The sequence below is a fragment of the Brassica napus genome, chromosome A8, assembly GCF_020379485.1.
Source record: "Brassica napus cultivar Da-Ae chromosome A8, Da-Ae, whole genome shotgun sequence".
Classification (NCBI taxonomy): domain Eukaryota; kingdom Viridiplantae; phylum Streptophyta; class Magnoliopsida; order Brassicales; family Brassicaceae; genus Brassica; species Brassica napus.
Window position 1 is genome coordinate 5,292,247 of NC_063441.1, and position 23,077 is coordinate 5,315,323.

The following is a 23,077-nucleotide window of genomic DNA, read 5'->3' on the forward strand; positions in this document are numbered from 1 at the left end:
TAGTGAAGTCCTCTCGGGTCTATGTAATAGAGCGCAAGAGGAAGTCTCCCTACAGGGGCTGCGAGTGGCTCGGGGAAGTCCTAGGCTATCTCATCTTTTCTTTGCGGACGATACAATGTTCTTCCTCCAAGCTGACAAGGAGAATTGCGCAACACTCAAAGCCATCCTAACGAAGTATGAGCAGGCATCCGGGCAGTCTATTAACAAGGATAAATCCGCTATTAAATTGTATAGTTTAAGTTTATAGTATAATTTAAGTATGTTTTATAATTAATATAAGTTTAGAATCTTCACAGTCATGAACCGCATGGTTAATATAAAAGGAAATGCAGGAACTTTTTTTATTTCTAAAATGCTGTTTATATAATCGTATTTTTGGAGGACAACGTCGTAGAATTTAGCTAAAATGTTAAAATCCCTTGAAAAATAAAAACGACATAGCTATTACTTCTATTAATGTAAAACTCTATTTTGTGGTAGGAGGAGCTGCGTTAGCAATTCTTGAACAAAGTTCTTTGAGAGGTAAAAGTGGGTTGAATGGAAGTTTCGGTAAGCAATTGGCTTCGGCTTCCAAAAATACTTTGCAACAGGAAGGACCTACATGTCCGAATTGTCCTGTGAGTATGGATGTGTAAATCTCTATAATGCATCCTGGAATATCCATTATTGAAGACCAACATTTTGCTACATCAGGTAATCCAGGAATACCGGGACTTGGTTGGATTGGGAGTGGAAAAGGAAACGGGATGGGAAACTGGGGTAGTTAAGCATTGGCAGAGACTACAACACAGACAAACACCATAAAGAAAAAAACATGTTTAATAGACATTATGAGACAATGAAAAAAATAAGAAGAAAGATTTCTCCAAATATATGAGTCTTTATTGAGTTTGTGTTTTGATTGATGAGCAGATAGTACAATCCTTTGACTATTTATATTGAATGGAAAGAAGGTTAAGAAACAACTTGGACTTTTATACTAAATTTAATTACCTGTTTTCAAAAGTAAAACAAAGCTGAAACTGATGAGACAAACAACATTAAAAACAAATAACTAGTGGGCCTTTTAAGTCATGACAAAACTGATCAGACGAGTTTATAATCTTACCGTTTTTGTTATGCTTCAATATTATTATTTTCAAATAATCTCCCGTTTAAGACAAATACCTATCTCTTTCTATCTCCCTCTCTCTCTCTCTCTCTCTCTCTCTCTCCCTCTCTCTCTCTCTCTCTCTCTCTCTCTCTCTCTCTCTCTCTCTCTCTCTCTCTCTCTCTCTCTCTCTCTCTCTCTCTCTCTCTCTCTCTCTCTCACACACACACACACACACACACACACACACACACAGTCTCTCTCTCTCTCCCTCTTGAAACCATGGGCATGCAAGAGTCTTAATGGTATTTTGGTTTACTATATGGTTAAACGCTAAACAACTTTTTATTAAGCCATAGAAATTATTTTTTAGGAGAGATAACATGATAATTAGTTTTTATAATAAGCTTGTGAGTAGAATTGTGTTGAAATTAAAAATTTAAACGGGCTAACTATATTGGCTTTTTTAGGTGGTGACTTTTTTAAAAGAGAAAAACATCATTTAGAAACAATTTAGTCATTAAACAGACATATAACGAAATCAAAGATTTTTTCTATTAACTATGCTTCTTCTGATTTAGATAGTAAATCCACAAGTCAATATAGAGATGGATATGTTCCAGGACAAGTCTTGAGTATTCACAAGTGAATTCTTATAGTGCATATGTTTCTCTATGTTTCACGAAGAAGGTAGTTTTGAGTTTTCACATATTTAAATAATAAAAATAATCATAATTTAATATATAATATACATTTAATAAATTTATATATGTAGATACAAAAGTAGTAAAGTTACATTAAAACACACAAAAATGCTATTTTAATGAAACAAAAAAAAACAGAAAAAAATGGGAAACTTATACAGCTTGTATAAAAATTATGAATAGACTTCTTTCAGATTATTGTAAAATGAAACTCGGATCTTAAATCGATCATTCTCTTCTGTTCCTCATTATATTTATTTTGTAGATGCAGCCCATGTACATTCCCAAATATTAAATTGTATAGTTTTAGTTTGTAGTATAATTTAAGTATGTTTTATAAGTAAGATTAGTTTAGAATCTTCACAGTCATGAACCGCATGGTTAATATAAAAGGAAATGCAGGATTTTTTTTATTTCTAAAATGCTGGTTATATAATCGTAGTTTTGGAGGATAACGTCGTAGAATTTAGCTAAAATGTTAAAATCCCCTGAAAAATAAAAACGACATAGCTATTACTTCTATTAATGTAAAACTCTCTCTCTCTCTCTCTCTCTCTCTCTCTCTCTCTCTCTCTCTCTCTCTCTCTCTCTCTCTCTCTCTCTCTCTCTCTCTCTCTCACACACACACACACAGTCTCTCTCTCTCTCTCCCTCTTGAAACCATGGGCATGCAATCTTCCAATTTCTAGAGTCTTAATGGTATTTTGGTTTACTATATGGTTAAACGCTAAACAACTTTTTATTAAGCCATAGAAATTATTTTTTAGGAGAGATAATATGATAATTAGTTTTTATAATAAGCTTGTGAGTAGAATTGTGTTGAAATTAACAATTTAAACGGGCTAACTATATTGGCTTTTTTAGGTGGTGACTTCTTTAAAAGAGAAAAACATCATTTAGAAACAATATAGTCATTAAACACATATATAACAAAATCAAAGATTTTTTCTATTAACTATGCTTCTTCTGATTTAGATAGTAAATACACAAGTCAATATAGAGATGGACATGTTCCAAGACAAGCCTTGAGTATTCACAAGTGAATTCTTATAATGCATATGTTTCTCAATGTTTCACGAAGAAGATAGTTTTGAGTTTTCACATATTTTAATAATAAAAATAATCATACTTTAATATATAATATACATTTAATAAATTTATATATGTAGATACAGAAGTAGTAAAGTTACATTAAAACACACAAAAAGGCTATGTTTATTAAACAAAAAAAAACATAAAAAGATAGGAAACTTATACAGCTTGTATAAAAATTATGAATAGACTTCTTTCAGATTATTGTAAAATGAAACTCGGATCTTAAATCGATCATTCTCTTATGTTCTTTTTTATATTTATTTTGTAGATGTAGCCCATGTACTTTCCCAAATATTAAATTGTATAGTTTTAGTTTGTAGTATAATTTAAGTATGTTTTATAAGTAAGATTAGTTTAGAATCTTCACAGTCATGAACCGCATGGATAATATAAAAGGAAATGCAGGATTTTTTTATTTCTAAAATGCTGTTTATATAATCATATTTTTGGAGGATAACGTCGTAGAATTTAGCTAAAATGTTAAAATCCCTTGAAAAATAAAAACGACATAGCTATTACTTCTATTAATGTAAAACTCTATTTTGTGGTAGGAGGAGCTGCTTTAGCAATTCTTAAACATTGTTCTTTGAGAGGAAAAAGTGGGTTGAATGGAAGTTTCGGTAAGCACTTGGCTTCGGCTTCCAAAAATGCTTTGCAACAAGAAGGACCTACATGTCCGAATTGTCCTGTGAGTATGGATGTGTAAATCTCTATAATGCATCCTGGAATATCCATCACTGAAGACCAACATTTTGCTACATCAGGTAATCCGGGAATACCGGGACTTGGTTGGAATGGGAGTGGAAAAGGAAATGGGATGGGAAACTGGGGTAGTTGAGCACTGGCAGAAACTACAACACAGACAAACACCATAAAGAAAAAAATATATTTAATAGACATTATGAGACGAGAAAAAAAGAAGTAGAAAGATTTCTCCAAATATATGAGTCTTTATCGAGTCTGTGTTTTGATTGATGAGCAGATAGTACAATCCTTTGACTATTTATATTGAATGGAAAGAAGGTTAAGAAACATCTTTTGACTTTTATACTAAATTCAATTACCGTTTTCAAAAGTAAAACAAAGCTGAAACCGATGAGACAAACAACATTAAAAACAAATAACTAGTTGGGTTTTTAAGTCATGACAAAACTGATCAGACGAGTTTATAGTCTTACCGTTTTTGTTATGCTTCAATACTATTGTTTTCAAATAATCTCCCGTCTAAGACAAATAGCTATCTCATGGTATTTTTGTTTCTATATGGTTAGACGCTAAACCACTTTTTATTAAGCCAAAACAATTATTATTTTTAGGAGAGATAACATGATAATTAGTTTTTATAATAAGCTTGTGAGTAGAATTGTGTTGAAATTAACAATTTAAACGGGCTAACTATATTGGCTTTTTTAGGTGGTGACTTCTTTAAAGAGAAAAAACATCATTTAGAAACAATTTAGTCATTAAACACATATATAACGAAATCAAAGATTTTTTCTATTAACTATGCTTCTTCTGATTTAGATAGTAAATGCACAAGTCAATATAGAGATGGACATGTTCCAAGACAAGTCTTGAGTATTCACAAGTGAATTCTTATAGTGCATATGTTTCTCAATGTTTCACGAAGAAGGTAGTTTTGAGTTTTCACATATTTTAATAATAAAAATAATCATACTTTAATATATAATATACATTTAATAAATTTATATATAGATACAGAAGTAGTAAAGTTACATTAAAACACACAAAAATGCTATGTTTATGAAACAAAAAAAAACAGAAAAAGATAGGAAACTTATACAGCTTGTATAAAAATTATGAATAGACTTCTTTCAGATTATTGTAAAATGAAACTCGGATCTTAAATCGATCATTCTCTTATGTTCTTTTTTATATTTATTTTGTAGATACAGCCCATGTACTTTCCCAAATATTAAATTGTATAGTTTTAGTTTGTAGTATAATTTATGTATGTTTTATAAGTAAGATTAGTTTAGAATCTTCACAGTCATGAACCGCATGGATAATATAAAAGGAAATGCAGGATTTTTTTATTTCTAAAATGCTGTTTATATAATCATATTTTTGGAGGATAACGTCGTAGAATTTAGCTAAAATGTTAAAATCCCTTGAAAAATAAAAACGACATAGCTATTACTTCTATTAATGTAAAACTCTATTTTGTGGTAGGAGGAGCTGCTTTAGCAATTCTTAAACATTGTTCTTTGAGAGGAAAAAGTGGGTTGAATGGAAGTTTCGGTAAGCAATTGGCTTCGGCTTCCAAAAATGCTTTGCAACAAGAAGGACCTACATGTCCGAATTGTCCTGTGAGTATGGATGTGTAAATCTCTATAATGCATCCTGGAATATCCATCACTGAAGACCAACATTTTGCTACATCAGGTAATCCGGGAATACCGGGACTTGGTTGGAATGGGAGTGGAAAAGGAAATGGGATGGAAAACTGGGGTAGTTGAGCACTGGCAGAAACTACAACACAGACAAACACCATAAAGAAAAAAATATATTTAATAGACATTATGAGACGAGAAAAAAAGAAGTAGAAAGATTTCTCCAAATATATGAGTCTTTATCGAGTCTGTGTTTTGATTGATGAGCAGATAGTACAATCCTTTGACTATTTATATTGAATGGAAAGAAGGTTAAGAAACATCTTTGGACTTTTATACTAAATTCAGTTACCTGTTTTCAAAAGTAAAACAAAGCTGAAACCGATGAGACAAACAACATTAAAAACAAATAACTAGTTGGGTTTTTAAGTCATGACAAAACTGATCAGACGAGTTTATAGTCTTACCGTTTTTGTTATGCTTCAATACTATTGTTTTCAAATAATCTCCCGTCTAAGACAAATAGCTATCTCATGGTATTTTTGTTTCTATATGGTTAGACGCTAAACCACTTTTTATTAAGCCAAAACAATTATTATTTTTAGGAGAGATAACATGATAATTAGTTTTTATAATAAGCTTGTGAGTAGAATTGTGTTGAAATTAACAATTTAAACGGGCTAACTATATTGTCTTTTTTAGGTGGTGACTTCTTTAAAAGAGAAAAACATCATTTAGAAACAATATAGTCATTAAACACATATATAACGAAATCATAGATTTTTTCTATTAACTATTATTCTTCTGATTTAGATAGTAAATGCACAAGTCAATATAGAGATGGACATGTTCCAAGACAAGTCTTGAGTATTCACAAGTGAATTCTTATAGTGCATATGTTTCTCAATGTTTCACGAAGAAGGTAGTTTTGAGTTTTCACATCTTTTAATAATAAAAATAATCGTACTTTAATATATAATATACATTTAATAAATTTATATATATAGATATAGAAGTAGTAAAGTTACATTAAAACACACAAAATGCTATGTTTATGAAACAAAAAAAACAGAAAAAGATAGGAAACTTATACAGCTTGTATAAAAATTATGAATTGACTTCTTTCAGATTATTGTAAAATGAAACTCGGATCTTAAATCGATCATTCTCTTATGTTCTTCTTTATATTTATTTTGTAGATGCAGCCCATGTACTTTCCCAAATATTAAATTGTATAGTTTTAGTTTGTAGTATAATTTAAGTATGTTTTATAAGTAAGATTAGTTTAGAATCTTCACAGTCATGAACCGCATGGTTAATATAAAAGGAAATGCAGGATTTTTTTATTTCAAAAATGCTGTTTATATAATCGTAGTTTTGGAGGATAACGTCGTAGAATTTAGCTAAAATGTTAAAATCCCCTGAAAAATAAAAAACGACATAGCTATTACTTCTATTAATGTAAAACTCTATTTTGTGGTAGGAGGAGCTGCTTTAGCAATTCTTAAACATTGTTCTTTGAGAGGAAAAAGTGGGTTGAATGGAAGTTTAGGTAAGCAATTGGCTTCGGCTTCGAAAAATGCTTTGCAACAAGAAGGACCTACATGTCCGAATTGTCCTGTGAGTATGGATGTGTAAATCTCTATAATGCATCCTGGAATACCCATCACTGAAGACCAACAATTTGCTACATCAGGTAATCCGGGAATACCGGGACTTGGTTGGAATGGGAGTGGAAAAGGAAATAGGATGGGAAACTGGGGTAGTTGAGCATTGGCAGAGACTACAATACAGACAACCACCATAAAGAAAAAAACATATTTAATAGACACTATGAGACGAGGAAAAAAGAAGAAGAAAGATTTCTCCAAATATATGAGTTTTTATCGAGTCTGTGTTTTGATTGATGAGCAGATAGTACAATCCTTTGACTATTTATATTGAATGGAAAGAAGGTTAAGAAACATCTTTGGACTTTTATACTAAATTCAAATACTTGTTTTCAAAAGTAAAACAAAGCTGAAACGGATGATACAAACAACGTTAAAAACAAATAACTAGTTGGGTTTTTAAGTTATGACAAAACTGATCAGACGAGTTTATAGTCTTACTGTTTTTGTAATGCTTCAATACTATTGTTTTCAAATAATCTCTCGTCTAAGACAAATAGCTATCTCTCTCTATCTACCTCTCTCTCTCTCGCTCTTGAAACCATGGGCATGCAATCTTCCAATTTCTAGAGTCTTGATAGTATTTTTGTTTTCTATATGGTTAGACGCTAAACCACTTTGTATTAAGCCAAAGAAGTTATTTTTTTTAGGAGATATAACATGATAATTAGTTTTTATAATAAGATTTTGAGTAGAATTGTGTTGAAATTAACAATTTAAACGGGCTAACTATATTGGCTTTTTTAGGTGGTGACTTCTTTAAAAGAGAAAAACATCATTTAGAAACAATATAGTCATTAAACACATATATAACGAAATCAAAGATTTTTTCTATTAACTATGCTTCTTCTGATTTAGATAGTAAATGCACAAGTCAATATAGAGATGGACATGTTCCAAGACAAGTCTTGTGTATTCACAAGTGAATTCTTATAATGCATATGTTTCTCAATGTTTCACGAAGAAGATAGTTTTGAGTTTTCACATAATTTAATAATAAAAATAATCATACTTTAATATATAATATACATTTAATAAATTTATATATGTAGATACAGAAGTAGTAAAGTTACATTAAAACACACAAAAATGCTATGTTTATAAAACAAAAAAAAACATAAAAATATAGGAAACTTATACAGCTTGTATAAAAATTATGAATAGACTTCTTTCAGATTATTGTAAAATGAAACTCGATCTTAAATCGATCATTCTCTTATGTTCTTCTTTATATTTATTTTGTAGATGCAGCCCATGTACTTTCCCAAATATTAAATTGTATAGTTTTAGTTCGTAGTATAATTTAAGTATGTTTTATAAGTAAGATTAGTTTAGAATCTTCACAGTCATGAACCGCATGGTTAATATAAAAGGAAATGCAGGATTTTTTTTATTTCTAAAATGTTGTTTATATAATCGTATTTTTGGAGGATAACGTCGTAGAATTTAGCTAAAATTTTAAAATCCCTGGAAAAATAAAAACGACATAGCTATTACTTCTATTAATGTAAAACTCTATTTTGTGGTAGGAGGAGCTGCTTTAGCAATTCTTGAACATTGTTCTTTGAGAGGAAAAAGTGGGTTGAATGGAAGTTTCGGTAAGCAATTGGCTTCGGCTTCCAAAAATGCTTTGCAACAAGAAGGACCTACATGTCCGAATTGTCCTGTGAGTATGGATGTGTAAATCTCTATAATGCATCCTGGAATATCCATCACTGAAGACCAACATTTTGCTACATCAGGTAATCCGGGAATACCGGGACTTGGTTGGAATGGGAGTGGAAAAGGAAATGGGATGGGAAACTGGGGTAGTTGAGCATTGGCAGAGACTACAACACAGAAAAACACCATAAAGAAAAAAACATATTTAATAGACATTATGAGACGAGGAAAAAAGAAGAAGAAAGATTTCTCCAAATATATGAGTCTTTATCGAGTCTGTGTTTTGATTGATGAGCAGATAGTACAATCCTTTGACTATTTATATTGAATGGAAAGAAGGTTAAGAAACATCTTTGGACTTTTATACTAAATTCAGTTACCTGTTTTCAAAAGTAAAACAAAGCTGAAACCGATGAGACAAACAACATTAAAAACAAATAACTAGTTGGGTTTTTAAGTCATGACAAAACTGATCAGACGATTTTATAGTCTTACCGTTTTTGTTATGCTTCAATACTATTGTTTTCAAATAATATCCCGTCTAAGACAAATAGCTATCTCTCTCTATCTAACTCTCTCTCTCTCTCCCTCTTGAAACCATGGGCATGCAATCTTCCAATTTCTAGAGTCTTGATGGTATTTTTGTTTTCTATATGTTTAGACGCTAAACCACTTTTTATTAAGCCAAACAATTATTTTTTAGGAGAGATAACATGATAATTAGTTTTTATAAAAGCTTGTGAGTAGAATTGTGTTGAAATTAACAGTTTAAACGGGCTAACTATATTGGTTTTTTTAGGTGGTGACTTCTTTAAAAGAGTAAAACATCATTTAGAAACAATATAGTCATTAAACACATATATAACGAAATCAAAGATTTTTTCTATTAACTATTATTCTTCTGATTTAGATAGTAAATGCACAAGTCAATATAGAGATGAAAATGTTCCAAGACAAGTCTTGAGTATTCACAAGTGAATTCTTATATGCATATGTTTCTCAATGTTTCACGAAGAAGTAGTTTTGAGTTTTCACATATTTTAATAATAAAAATTATCATACATTAATATATAATATACATTTAATAAATTTATATATGTAGATACAGAAGTAGTAAAGTTACATTAAAACACACAAAAATGCTATGTTTATGAAACAAAAAAAAAACATAAAAAATATAGGAAACTTATACAGCTTGTATAAAAATTATGAATAGACCTCTTTCAGATTATTGTAAAATGATACTCGGATCTTAAATCGATCATTCTCTTTTGTTCTTTTTTATATTTATTTTGTAGATGCAGGCCATGTACTTTCCCAAATATTAAATTGTATAGTTTTAGTTCGTAGTGTAATTTAAGTATGTTTTATAAGTAAGATTAGTTTAGAATCTTTACAGTCATGAACCGCATGGTAATATAAAAGGAAATGCTGGATTTTTTTTATTTCTAAAATGCTGTTTATATAATCGTATTTTTGAAGGATAACGTCTTAGAATTTAGCTAAAATGTTAAAATCCCTTGAAAAATAAAAACGACATAATAGCTATTACAAATAAAAACTCAAAAACAAATTTTGAAAAAGGAGGATTGCTTTGCAAACAAAAAAAAACATGAAACTTTGAGTGAAAAGTTGAATGGAAGTTCCAAAAAAACAAATGGCACTCCAAAAAAAAACAAAAACCCACATAACAATACAACATTAACCAAAAAAATAAAACTCATATAAATCATCCAAACAAATCCTAAACAAACCAACAGGAAAAAACAACAAAAAACCACAAATAATCCGGGAATTGAAAGAAACTGAAACAAAAAAAAAAGGAAAAGAAAAAAAACCACAAAAACAAGGCAAAAAAAACAGAAAACTACAACACAGACAAACCCCAAAAAAAAAACAAAAATAGACATTATGAGACGAAAAAGAAAAAAAAGATTTTCTCAAATTATCTTTTTTTTTGTCTTTTTTTTTGATTTGAGAGATAGTAATCCTTTTTTATTTTGAATTGAAAGAAGGTTAAGAAACCTTTTTTTTCTTTCTTTTTCAGTTTTTGTTTTCCTGTTTGTTCAAAAGCTGTCGTGAAACAAACAACAAAAACAAAAAAAAGTTTTTTTTTTTTTTCTTTTTTTGTCATGAACTGATCAGACTTTTTATAGTCTTTTTTTTGTTGTTTTTTGTTTTTTTTTTTTTTCAATAATATCCCGTTCTAAGACAAATAGCTTTTCTCTCTCTCTCTCTCTTCTTCTCTCTCCCCTTCTACCTGGCAAACCATTTTTTTTTAGAGTCTTGATGGTATTTTTTTTTTTGTTTTTTTTTTCTTTTTTTTTTTTTTAAAAAAACTTTTTTTTTTAGAAAAAACATTTTTTTTTTTTTTTTTATAACTGTTTTTTTTTGTTTTTGTGAGTTAAATTTTTTAAATTCCTTACTAACTATTTTTTTTTTTTAGTTTTTTTTTTTTTTTTAGGTTAAAACATCTTTACACAACCACAAAAAAAAAAACAAAATTTTTTAACGATTTTTTTTTTTTTTTTTTTTTCTTAATTCTTCTTGATTTAGATTTAAATTTCACACCAATAAGAAAAAACACCCAAACAACTGAATTCACAAGTTATTTTTTTTTTTTTTTTTTTCATTTGTTAAATAAAATATGACATTTAATATAATAATAAATTATAAATTATATATAATATAAAAATAAATATAATTTTTTTAACACAAACAAAAACAACAAAAAAACACAAAAACTATTTTAGAAACTAACCAAAACAACAGAAAAAATAACACTTAAACCTTATAAAAAAACTTATTTTTTTTTCGTTTTGTTTATTTTAACTTAGATGCAGCCCATGTACTCCCAAAATTAAATTGTAAATTTAAGTAATAATAAAATTTTTAAAGTAAAATTTTTTAACATTTAAACCCAAACCATATTAAATAAAACGGGAATTTATTTCTAAAAAAAAGTTTATATAATCGTAAAAGGAAACCTAAGAATTAGCTTTTTTTAAAATCCCTTTGAAAAAAAAAAAAACGACTAGCTATTACTTTATTAATGTAAACTCTATTTTGTGGTAGGAGGAGCTGCTTTAGCAATTCTTGAACATTGTTCTTTGAGTGGAAAAAGTGGGTTGAATGGAAGTTTCGGTAAGCAATTGGCTTTGGCTTCCAAAAATGCTTTGCAACAAGAAGGACCTACATGTCCGAATTGTCCTGTGAGTATGGATGTGTAAATCTCTATAATGCATCCTGGAATATCCATCACTGAAGACCAACATTTTGCTACATCAGGTAATCCGGGAATACAGGGACTTGGTTGGAATGGAGTGGAAAAGGAAATGGGATGGGAAACTGGGGTAGTTGAGCATTGGCAGAGACTACAACACAGACAAACACCATAAAGAAAAAAACATATTTAATAGACATTATGAGACGAGGAAAAAAGAAGAAGAAAGATTTCTCCAAATATATGAGTCTTTATCGAGTCTGTGTTTTGATTGATGAGCAGATAGTACAATCCTTTGACAATTTATATTGAATGGAAAGAAGGTTAAGAAACATCTTTGGACTTTTATACTAAATTCAGTTACCTGTTTTCAAAAGTAAAAAAAAGCTGAAACCGATGAGACAAACAACATTAAAAACAAATAACTAGTTGGGTTTTTAAGTCATGACAAAACTGATCAGACGAGTTTATAGTCTTACCGTTTTTGTTATGCTTCAATACTATTGTTTTCAAATAATATCCCGTCTAAGACAAATAGCTATATCTCTCTATCTAGCTCTCTCTCTCTCTCTCCCTCTTGAAACCATGGGCATGCAATCTTCCAATTTCTAGAGTCTTGATGGTATTTTGGTTTTTCTATATGTTTAGATGCTAAACCACTTTTTATTAAGCCAAAACAATTATTTTTTTAGGAGAGATAACATGATAATTAGTTTTTGTAATAAGCTTGTGAGTAGAATTGTGTTGAAATTAACAGTTTAAACGGGCTAACTATATTGGGTTTTTTAGGTGGTGACTTCTTTAAAAGAGTAAAACATCATTTAGAAACAATATAGTCATTAAACACATATATAACGAAATCAAAGATTTTTTCTATTAACTATTATTCTTCTGATTTAGATAGTAAATGCACAAGTCAATATAGAGATGAACATCTTCCAAGACAAGTCTTGAGTATTCACAAGTGAATTCTTATAGTGCATATGTTTCTCAATGTTTCACGAAGAAGGTAGTATTGAGTTTTCACATATTTTAATAATAAAAATAATCATACATTAATATATAATATATATACATTAAATAAATTTATATATGTAGATACAGAAGTAGTAGAGTTACATTAAAACACACAAAAATGCTATGTTTATGAAACAAAAAAAAACAGAAAAAGATAGGAAACTTATACAGCTTGTATAAAAATTATGAATAGACCTCTTTCAGATTATTGTATAATGATACTCGGATCTTAAATCGATCATTCTCTTATGTTCTTTTTTATATTTATTTTGTAGATGCAGCCCATGTACGTTCCCAAATATTAAATTGTATAGTTTTAGTTCGTAGTGTAATTTAAGTATGTTTTATAAGTAAGATTAGTTTAGAATCTTTACACTCATGAACCGCATGGTAATATAAAAGGAAATGCTGGATTTTTTTTATTTCTAAAATGCTGTTTATATAATCGTATTTTTGAAGGATAATGTCGTAGAATTTAGCTAAAATGTTAAAATCCCTTGAAAAATAAAATCGACATAGCTATTACTTCTATTAATGTAAAACTCTATTTTGTGGTAGGAGGAGCTGCTTTAGCAATTCTTGAACATTGTTCTTTGAGTGGAAAAAGTGGGTTGAATGGAAGTTTCGGTAAGCAATTGGCTTCGGCTTCCAAAAATGCTTTGCAACAAGAAGGACCTACATGTCCGAATTTTCCTGTGAGTATGGATGTGTAAATCTCTATAATGCATCCTGGAATATCCATCACTGAAGACCAACATTTTGCTACATCAGGTAATCCGGGAATACCGGGACTTGGTTGGAATGGGAGTGGAAAAGGAAATGGGATGGGAAACTGGGGTAGTTGAGCATTGGCAGAGACTACAACACAGACAAACACCATAAAGAAAAAAACATATTTAATAGACATTATGAGACGAGGAAAAAAGAAGAAGAAAGATTTCTCCAAATATATGAGTCTTTATCGAGTCTGTGTTTTGATTGATGAGCAGATAGTACAATCCTTTGACAATTTATATTGAATGGAAAGAAGGTTAAGAAACATCTTTGGACTTTTATACTAAATTCAGTTACCTGTTTTCAAAAGTAAAACAAAGCTGAAACCGATGAGACAAACAACATTAAAAACAAATAACTAGTTGGGTTTTTAAGTCATGACAAAACTGATCAGACGAGTTTATAGTCTTACCGTTTTTGTTATGTTTCAATACAATTGTTTTCAAATAATCTCCCGTCTAAGACAAATAGATATCTCTCTCTATCTACCTCTCTCTCTCTCTCTCTCCCTCTTGAAACCATGGGCATGCAATCTTCCAATTTCTAGAGTCTTGATGGTATTTTGGTTTTCTATATGTTTAGATGCTAAACCACTTTTTATTAAGCCAAAACAATTATTTTTTTAGGAGAGATAACATGATAATTAGTTTTTGTAATAAGCTTGTGAGTAGAATTGTGTTGAAATTAACAATTTAAACGGGCTAACTATATTGGCTTTTTTAGGTGGTGACTTCTTTAAAAGAGTAAAACATCATTTAGAAACAATATAGTCATTAAACACATATATAACGAAATCAAAGATTTTTTCTATTAACTATTATTCTTCTGATTTAGATAGTAAATGCACAAGTCAATATAGAGATGAACATCTTCCAAGACAAGTCTTGAGTATTCACAAGTGAATTCTTATAGTGCATATGTTTCTCAATGTTTCACGAAGAAGGTAGTATTGAGTTTTCACATATTTTAATAATAAAAATAATCATACATTAATATATAATATACATTTAATAAATTTATATATGTAGATACAGAAGTAGTAAAGTTACATTAAAACACACAAAAATGCTATGTTTATGAAACAAAAAAAAACAGAAAAAGATAGGAAACTTATACAGCTTGTATAAAAATTATGAATAGACCTCTTTCAGATTATTTGTATAATGATACTCGGATCTTAAATCGATCATTCTCTTATGTTCTTTTTTATATTTATTTTGTAGATGCAGCCCATGTACGTTCCCAAATATTAAATTGTATAGTTTTAGTTCGTAGTGTAATTTAAGTGTGTTTTATAAGTAAGATTAGTTTAGAATCTTTACACTCATGAACCGCATGGTAATATAAAAGGAAATGCTGGATTTTTTTTATTTCTAAAATGCTGTTTATATAATCGTATTTTTGAAGGATAATGTCGTAGAATTTAGCTAAAATGTTAAAATCCCTTGAAAAATAAAATCTACATAGCTTTACTTCTATTAATGTAAAACTCTATTTTGTGGTAGGAGGAGCTGCGTTAGCAATTCTTGAACATTGTTCTTTGAGTGGAAAAAGTGGGTTGAATGGAAGTTTCGGTAAGCAATTGGCTTCGGCTTCCAAAAATGCTTTGCAACAAGAAGGACCTACATGTCCGAATTGTTCTGTGAGTATGGATGTGTAAATCTCTATAATGCATCCTGGAATATCCATCACTGAAGACCAACATTTTGCTACATCAGGTAATCCAGAAATACCAGGACTTGGTTGGAATGGGAGTGGAAAAGAAAATGGGATGGGAAACTGGGGTAGTTGAGCATTGGCAGAGACTACAACACAGACAAACACCATAAAGAAAAAAAAAACATATTTAATAGACATTATGAGACGAGGAAATAAGAAGAAAAAAGATTTCTCCAAATATATGAGTCTTTATCAAGTCTGTGTTTTGATTGATGAGCAGATAGTACAATCCTTTGACTATTTATATTGAATGGAAAGAAGGTTAAGAAACATCTTTGGACTTTTATACTAAATTCAATTACCTGTTTTCAAAAGTAAAACAAAGCTGAAACCGATGAGACAAACAACATTAAAAACAAATAACTAGTTGGGTTTTTAAGTCATGACAAAACTGATCAGACGAGTTTATAGTCTTACCGTTTTTATTTATGCTTCAATACTATTGTTTTCAAGTAATCTCCTGTCTAAGACAAATAGCTATCTCTCTCTATCTACCTCTCTCTCTCTCCCTCTTGAAACCATGGGCATGCAATCTTTCAATTTCTAGAGTCTTGATGGTATTTTGGTTTTCTATATGGTTAGACGCTAAACCACTTTTTATTAAGCCAAAGAAATTATTTTTTTAGGAGAGATAACATGATAATTAATTTTTATAATAAGCTTGTGAGTAGAATTGTGTTGAAATTAACAATTTAAATGGGCTAACTATATTGGCTTTTTTAGGTGGTGACTTCTTTAAAAGAGAAAAACATCATTTAGAAACAATATAGTCATTAAACACATATATAACAAAATCAAAGATTTTTTCTATTAAATATGCTTCTTCTGATTTAGATAGTAAATGCACAAGTCAATATAGAGATAGACATGTTCCAAGACAATTCTTGAGTATTCACAAGTGAATTTTTATAGTGCATATGTTTCTCAATGTTTCACGAAGAAGGTAGTTTTGAGTTTTCACATATTTTAATAATAAAAATAATCATACATTAATATATAATATACACTTAATAAATTTATATATGTAGATACAGAAGTAGTAAAGTTATATTAAAACACACAAAAATGCTATGTTTATGAAACAAAAAAAACAAAAAAAAGATAGGAAACTTATACAGCTTGTATAAAATTAAGAATAGACCTCTTTCAGATTATTGTAAAATGATACTCGGATCTTAAATCGATCATTCTCTTATGTTCTTTTTTATATTTATTTTGTAGATGCAGCCCATGTACTTTCCCAAATATTAAATTGTATAGTTTTAGTTCGTAGTGTAATTTAAGTATGTTTTATAAGTAAGATTAGTTTAGAATCTTTACAGTCACGAACCGCATGGTTAATATAAAAGGAAATGCCGTATTTTATTTATTTCTAAAATGCTGTTTATATAATCGTATTTTTGAAGGATAACGTCGTAGAATTTAGCTAAAATGTTAAAATCCCTTGAAAAATAAAAACGACATAGCTATTACTTCTATTAATGTAAAACTCTATTTTGTGGTAGGAGGAGCTGCTTTAGCAATTCTTGAACATTGTTATTTGAGTGGAAAAAGTGGGTTGAATGGAAGTTTCGGTAAGCAATTGGCTTCGGCTTCCAAAAATGCTTTGCAACAAGAAGGACCTACATGTCCGAATTGTTCTGGGAGTATGGATGTGTAAATCTCTATAATGCATCCTGGAATATCCATCACTGAAGACCAACATTTTGCCACATTAGGTAATCCAGGAATACCAAAACTTGGTTGGAATGGGAGTGGAAAAGGAAATGGGATGGGAAACTGGGGTAGTTGAGCATTGGCAGAGACTACAACACAGACAAACACCATAAAGAAAAAAAAACATATTTAATAGACATTATGAGACGAGAAAAAAAGAAGAAGAAAGATTTCTCCAAATATATGAGTCTTTATCGAGTCTGTGTTTTGATTGATGAGCAGATAGTACAATCCTTTGACTATTTATATTGAATGGAAAGAAGGTTAAGAAACATCTTTGGACTTTTATACTAAATTCAATTACCTGTTTTCAAAAGTAAAACAAAGCTTAAACCGATGAGACAAACAACATTAAAAACAAATAACTAGTTGGGTTTTTAAGTCATGACAAAACTGATCAGACGAGTTTATAGTCTTACCGTTTTTGTTATGCTTCAATACTATTGTTTTCAAATAATCTCCTGTCTAAGACAAATAGCTATCTCTCTCTCTCTCCCTCTTGAAACCATGGGCATGCAATCTTCCAATTTCTAGAGTCTTGATGGTATTTTGGTTTTCTATATGGTTAGCACTAAACCACTTTTTATTAAGCCAAAGAAATTATTTTTTTAGGAGAGAAAACATGATAATTAATTTTTATAATAATATTGTGAGTAGAATTTTGTTGAAATTAACAATTTAAATGGGCTAACTATATTGGCTTTTTTAGGTAGTGACTTCTTTAAAAGAGAAAAACATCATTTAGAAACAATATAGTCATTAAACACATATATAACAAAATCAAAGATTTTTTCTATTAAATATGCTTCTTCTGATTTAGATAGTAAATGCACAAGTCAATATTGAGATAGACATGTTCCAAGACAAGTCTTGAGTATTCACAAGTGAATTCTTATAGTGCATATGTTTCTCAATGTTTCACGAAGAAGGTAGTTTTGAGTTTTCACATATTTTAATCACAAAAATAATCATACTTTAATATAAAATATACATTTAATAAATTTTTATATGTAGATACAGAAGTAGTAAAGTTACATTAAAACACACAAAAATGCTATGTTTATAAAACAAAAAAAAAACAGAAAAAGATGGGAAACTTATATAGCTTGCATAAAAATTATGAATAGACTTCTTTCAGATTATTGTAAAATGAAACTCGGATTTTAAATCGATCATTCTCTTATGTTCTTCTTTATATTTATTTTGTAGATGCAGCCCATGTATTTTCCCAAATATTAAATTGTATAGTTTTAGTTCGTAGTATTATTTAAGTATGTTTTATAAGTAAGATTAGTTTAGAATCTTCACAGTCATGAACCGCATGGTTAATATAAAAGGAAATGCAGGATTTTTTTATTTCTAAAATACTGTTTATATAATCGTATTTTTGGAGGATAACGTTGTAGCTAAAATGTTAAAATCCCTTGAAAAATAAAAACGACATAGCTATTACTTCTATATATGTAAAACTCTATTTTGTGGTAGGAGGAGCTGCTTTATCAATTCTTAAACATTGTTCTTTGAGTGGAAAAAGTGGGTTGAATGGAAGTTTCGGTAAGCAATTGGCTTCGGCTTCCAAAAATGCTTTGCAACAAGAAGGACCTACATGTCCGAATTGTCCTGTGAGTATGGATGTGTAATTCTCTTTAATGCATCCTGGAATATCCATCACTGAAAACCAACATTTTGCTACATCAGGTAATCCGGGAATACCGGGACTTGGTTGGAATGGGAGTGGAAAAGGAAATGGGATGGGAAACTGGGGTAGTTGAGCATTGGCAGAGACTACAACACAGACAAACACCATAAAGAAAAAAACATATTTAATAGACATTATGAGACGATGAAAAAAGAAGAAGAAAGATTTCTCCAAATATATGAGTCTTTATCGAGTCTGTGTTTTGATTGATGAGCAGATAGTACAATCCTTTGACTATTTATATTGAATGGAAAGAAGGTTAAGAAACATCTTTGGACTTTTATACTAAATTCAATTACCTGTTTTCAAAAGTAAAACAAAGCTGAAACCGATGAGACAAACAACATTAAAAACAAATAACTAGTTGGGTTTTTAAGTCATGACAAAACTGATCAGACGAGTTTATAGTCTTACCGTTTTTGTTATGCTTCAATACTATTATTTTCAAATAATCTCCCGTCTAATACAAATATCTATCTCTCTCTATCTACCTCTCTCTCTCTCCCTCTTGAAACCATGGGCATGCAATCTTCCAATTTCTAGAGTCTTGATGGTATTTTGGTTTTCTATATGGTTAGCACTAAACCACTTTTTATTAAGCCAAAGAACTTATTTTTTTAGGATAGATAACCTGATAATTAGTTTTTACAATAATTTTGTGAGTAGAATTGTGTTGAAATTAACAATTTAAACGGACTAACTATATTGGCTTTTTTAGGTGGTGACTTCTTTAAAAGATTAAAACATCATTTTGAAACAATATAGTCATTAAACACATATATAACAAAATCAAAGATTTTTTCTATTAACTATGCTTCTTATGATTTAGATAGTAAATGCACAAGTCAATATAGAGATGGACATGTTCCAAGACAAGTCTTGAGTATTCACAAGTGAATTCTTATAGTGCATATGTTTCTCTATGTTTCACGAAGAAGGTAGTTTTGAGTTTTCACATATTTTAATAATAAAAATAATCATACTTTAATATATAATATACATTTAATAAATTTATATATGTAGATACAGAAGTAGTAAATGTTGGGGTCAAAATCGGTCACGACGGAATCAATGTCTGAAAGTCCGTAAAAATCAGCATAACCGTTTTTACGAAAAGTAATCTTCGTAAAGAAATCTTTACGAAGAGCCTTGCAGTAAAATATCGTCCAAATCTCAATCGAACCACTAAATACCGATTGTCCGAAGGCAACGGACATGTATCCAAATCGGCCGCGGACAAGCTCGAGTATGGAAATCAGACTGCGGACTAGCCAAGCTCGATCGATACGCGGCAACAAAGCATGCACACAGCTCGGTCGCTACGTAGCGACCGTGCTCGAGCCAAGCTCGGTCGCTACGTAGCGACCGAGCTCGAGCCAAAGCTCGGTCGCTACGTAGCGACCGAGCGATCGTCCCGCTCGGTCGCTACGTAGCGACCGAGCTCGAACCAAAGCTCGGTCGCTACGTAGCGACCGAGCGATCGTCCCGCTCGGTCGCTACGTAGCGACCGAGCTCAGCCAAGCTCGGTCGCTACGTAGCGACCGAGCTATCATCCCGCTCGGTCGCTACGTAGCGACCGAGCTCGAGCCAAAGCTCGGTCGCTACGTACCCGCTCGGTCGCTACGTAGCGACCGAGCTTTGGCTCGAGCTCGGTCGCTACGTAGCGATCGTCCCGCTCGGTCGCTACGTAGCGACCGAGCGCTCGTCCCGCTCGGTCGCTACGAAGCGACCGGGCTCGAGCCAAAGTTCGGTCGCTGTGTAGCGATTGAACCTTTCCGAACGTCAATACGACACCAGTTCTTGCATTCTCGTCAAAACCTTCGAATGCTATCTCCCGAAGACCGTAGCAAGCTCAGTCCATGTTTCCCGCCATTCTAATTCATCGATCAAACTTCGCGGATTAGAAACCGCGGAAAACTCGTAGTAAACGTGTCGAGTCGGAAGACGGCCCAAAGGGACCTAAAACACGACTCGAGGCCCATCCTACGATTTTCCTAATCAAAAGCCCGTAAACCACAGCCTGGTTTACGCTTGGTCTACAAGGAAGGATAAATGTCAAGTTTCCGCGGATAAATACGGAAGTTTTGAAGATAATTGTGAAGATCGGGAAAAATGGAATATCTCCATTTTTATGCTATGACGGCTTAAGGGCAGAAGAGTAAAAGCGTAAACCGACCTTGGAGCTAGTATATAAGGAGTCCTAGGCGAGGAGCAAGAGGGGGAACTTTTTAGATTCGGAATTCTCTGCACTTAGAAACTTTAGGCTTATTCTCGACAAGTTCGGTTTCTATGACTGGCACTCAATTACTAGACGAACTCGCCCAGGCAGTTCGATCTCTTGTCCAGCTCTATCAATTGAACTACGTTCGGCTTGATCCTCGAAAGGGGTACGTAGGCAGCCTTTAACAAGGTTCAGTCCGAAATCAATCTAAGCCTTTTAGATATCTTTTTCGTCCTTTGTTATCGAGCTGCGACTCAACTAGGATTAGGGTTTTATGTTGCTAGAACTAGGTAACTCGCTGACGGCCCCTGCGGCCAAAGCCTTTGTATTCTCTTGTAATGATCGCAACGCTCTTACGCGGACTCGAAATAAGATCTACTGTTTTCTCTAAACTCGTTTGTTATCTTTTCATGATTTCCGCATATATTCGATCACTTGTCGTTGGCTCTCGCAGAGATCCGGGACCTCTGGGAAATTAGGGTTTTCCTAGTTTCCTTATTTAAACGGAAATCGACAGTGCGAATTTCGGTTCCCACAGTTTGGCACTAGAAGGAGGGGGGGTTACGGATTACTCTTACTCATGGCCACAAAACGCTTGATCGAAACGATGTTTGGATATATGAAAGACAAACTCGCAGCACTGACTGCTCCTATGGCCAACGCTTACGCAAATGCCGTAGTTTTCAACAAAATCGAAAACTTAGTCGCGACCTTCCGCCACAGGAAGAGCACTAAAACAAGCTCGCGATTCCTCCCTGTAAACAAGAAGGGAAACGATAAATCTTATCAAAACCCCGTAAACAAATCTCGATGCATAAGGGTTTTACCAAAACACGTTTTCCGAAAACATTTCGGAAGGATAAAACTTGTTCTCCCAAAAAAACCGCTGAAAAACCCCTACGTTAATCGCGGAAAAAGGAAACACAACAAAACGATTACACAGCTCGGTCGCTACGTAGCGACCGAGCACGCACACTGCTCGGTCGCTACGTAGCGACCGAGCACGCACGCTGCTCGGTCGCTACGTAGCGACCGAGCACACACGCTGCTCGGTCGCTACGTAGTGACCGAGCTTTGGCTCGAGCTCGTTCGCTACGTAGTGACCGAGCACACACGCTGCTCGGTCGCTACGTAGCGACCGAGCACAGTAAAGTTACATTAAAAGACACAAAAATGCTATGTTTATGAAACAAAAAAAAAACAGAAAAAGATGGGAAACTTATACAGCTTGTATAAAAATTATGAATAGACTTCTTTCAAATTATTGTAAAATGAAACTCGGATCTTAAATCGATCATTCTCTTATGTTCTTCTTTATATTTATTTTGTAGATGCAGCCCATGTACTTTTCCAAATAGTAAATTGTATAGTTTTAGTTCGTAGTATAATTTAAGTATGTTTTATAAGTAAGATTAGTTTAGAATCTTCACAGTCATGAACCGCATGGTTAATATAAAAGTAAATGCAGGATTTTTTTATTCAAAAATTTGTTTATATAATCGTATTTTTGGAGGATAACGTCGTAGAATTAAGCTAAAATGTTAAAATCCCTTGAAAAATAAAAACGATATATCTATTACCTCTATTAATGTAAAACTCTATTTTGTGGTAGGAGGAGCTGCTTTAGCAATTCTTGAACATTGTTCTTTGAGAGGAAAAAATGGGTTGAATGGAAGTTTCAGTAAGCAATTGGCTTCGGCTTCCAAAAATTCTTTGCAACAAGAAGGACCTACATGTCCGAATTGTCCTGTGAGTATGGATGTGTAAATCTCTATAATGCATCCTGGAATATCCATCACTGAAGACCCACATTTTGCTACATCAGGTAATCCGGGAATACCGGGACTTGGTTGGAATGGAAGTGGAAAAGGAAATGGGATGGGAAACTGGGGTAGTTGAGCATTGGCAGAGACTACAACACAGACAAACACCGTAAAGAAAAAAACATATTTAATAGACATTATGAGACGAGGAAAAAAGAAGAAGAAAGATTTCTCCAAATATATGAGTCTTTATCGAGTCTGTGTTTTGATTGATGGGCAGATAGTACAATCCTTTGACTATTTATATTGAATGGAAAGAAGGTTAAGAAACATCTTTGGAATTTTATACTAAATTCAATTACCTGTTTTC

The 23,077-nt window shown here is 31.7% G+C and overlaps 9 protein-coding genes and 2 pseudogenes across 9 annotated transcripts; all 11 read right to left on the reverse strand.

Annotated features, from left to right (window-relative positions):
- Positions 1-319: 319 nt before the first annotated feature.
- Positions 320-1,184, reverse strand: LOC106423607 (annotated as a pseudogene).
- Positions 1,185-2,419: 1,235 nt separating this feature from the next.
- LOC106429367 lies at positions 2,420-4,569 on the reverse strand. The gene has a single exon (XM_048737670.1). The coding sequence runs from the start codon at positions 3,787-3,789 to the stop codon at positions 3,427-3,429; it is 363 nt and encodes a 120-aa protein (XP_048593627.1). The 5' UTR covers positions 3,790-4,569; the 3' UTR covers positions 2,420-3,426.
- A 220-nt stretch (positions 4,570-4,789) lies between these two features.
- LOC125577029 lies at positions 4,790-5,448 on the reverse strand. The gene has a single exon (XM_048737672.1). It carries the CDS (start codon positions 5,429-5,431, stop codon positions 5,069-5,071), a length of 363 nt encoding a protein of 120 aa, XP_048593629.1. The 5' UTR covers positions 5,432-5,448; the 3' UTR covers positions 4,790-5,068.
- A 1,262-nt stretch (positions 5,449-6,710) lies between these two features.
- On the reverse strand, positions 6,711-7,126 carry LOC125576885 (the record flags this gene model as incomplete). Its single annotated transcript, XM_048737399.1, has 1 exon — positions 6,711-7,126. A coding segment is annotated over one exon (414 nt), but the record flags the coding sequence as incomplete, so codon positions are not given.
- Positions 6,909-9,232, reverse strand: LOC125577028. The gene has a single exon (XM_048737671.1). It carries the CDS (start codon positions 8,789-8,791, stop codon positions 8,429-8,431), a length of 363 nt encoding a protein of 120 aa, XP_048593628.1. The 5' UTR covers positions 8,792-9,232; the 3' UTR covers positions 6,909-8,428.
- A 2,404-nt stretch (positions 9,233-11,636) lies between these two features.
- Positions 11,637-11,998, reverse strand: LOC106429369 (annotated as a pseudogene).
- Positions 11,999-13,339: 1,341 nt separating this feature from the next.
- On the reverse strand, positions 13,340-14,784 carry LOC106423606. Its single transcript, XM_048737674.1, has one exon. The coding sequence runs from the start codon at positions 13,720-13,722 to the stop codon at positions 13,360-13,362; it is 363 nt and encodes a 120-aa protein (XP_048593631.1). The 5' UTR covers positions 13,723-14,784; the 3' UTR covers positions 13,340-13,359.
- Positions 14,783-15,479, reverse strand: LOC125577030. The gene has a single exon (XM_048737673.1). It carries the CDS (start codon positions 15,444-15,446, stop codon positions 15,081-15,083), a length of 366 nt encoding a protein of 121 aa, XP_048593630.1. The 5' UTR covers positions 15,447-15,479; the 3' UTR covers positions 14,783-15,080.
- A 1,107-nt stretch (positions 15,480-16,586) lies between these two features.
- LOC125577031 lies at positions 16,587-18,066 on the reverse strand. Its single transcript, XM_048737676.1, has one exon. The coding sequence runs from the start codon at positions 17,133-17,135 to the stop codon at positions 16,845-16,847; it is 291 nt and encodes a 96-aa protein (XP_048593633.1). The 5' UTR covers positions 17,136-18,066; the 3' UTR covers positions 16,587-16,844.
- An 11-nt stretch (positions 18,067-18,077) lies between these two features.
- Positions 18,078-19,222, reverse strand: LOC106423611. Its single transcript, XM_048737675.1, has one exon. The coding sequence runs from the start codon at positions 18,856-18,858 to the stop codon at positions 18,496-18,498; it is 363 nt and encodes a 120-aa protein (XP_048593632.1). The 5' UTR covers positions 18,859-19,222; the 3' UTR covers positions 18,078-18,495.
- A 2,789-nt stretch (positions 19,223-22,011) lies between these two features.
- On the reverse strand, positions 22,012-22,940 carry LOC106423608. Its single transcript, XM_013864382.2, has one exon. It carries the CDS (start codon positions 22,903-22,905, stop codon positions 22,543-22,545), a length of 363 nt encoding a protein of 120 aa, XP_013719836.2. The 5' UTR covers positions 22,906-22,940; the 3' UTR covers positions 22,012-22,542.
- Positions 22,941-23,077: the final 137 nt, after the last annotated feature.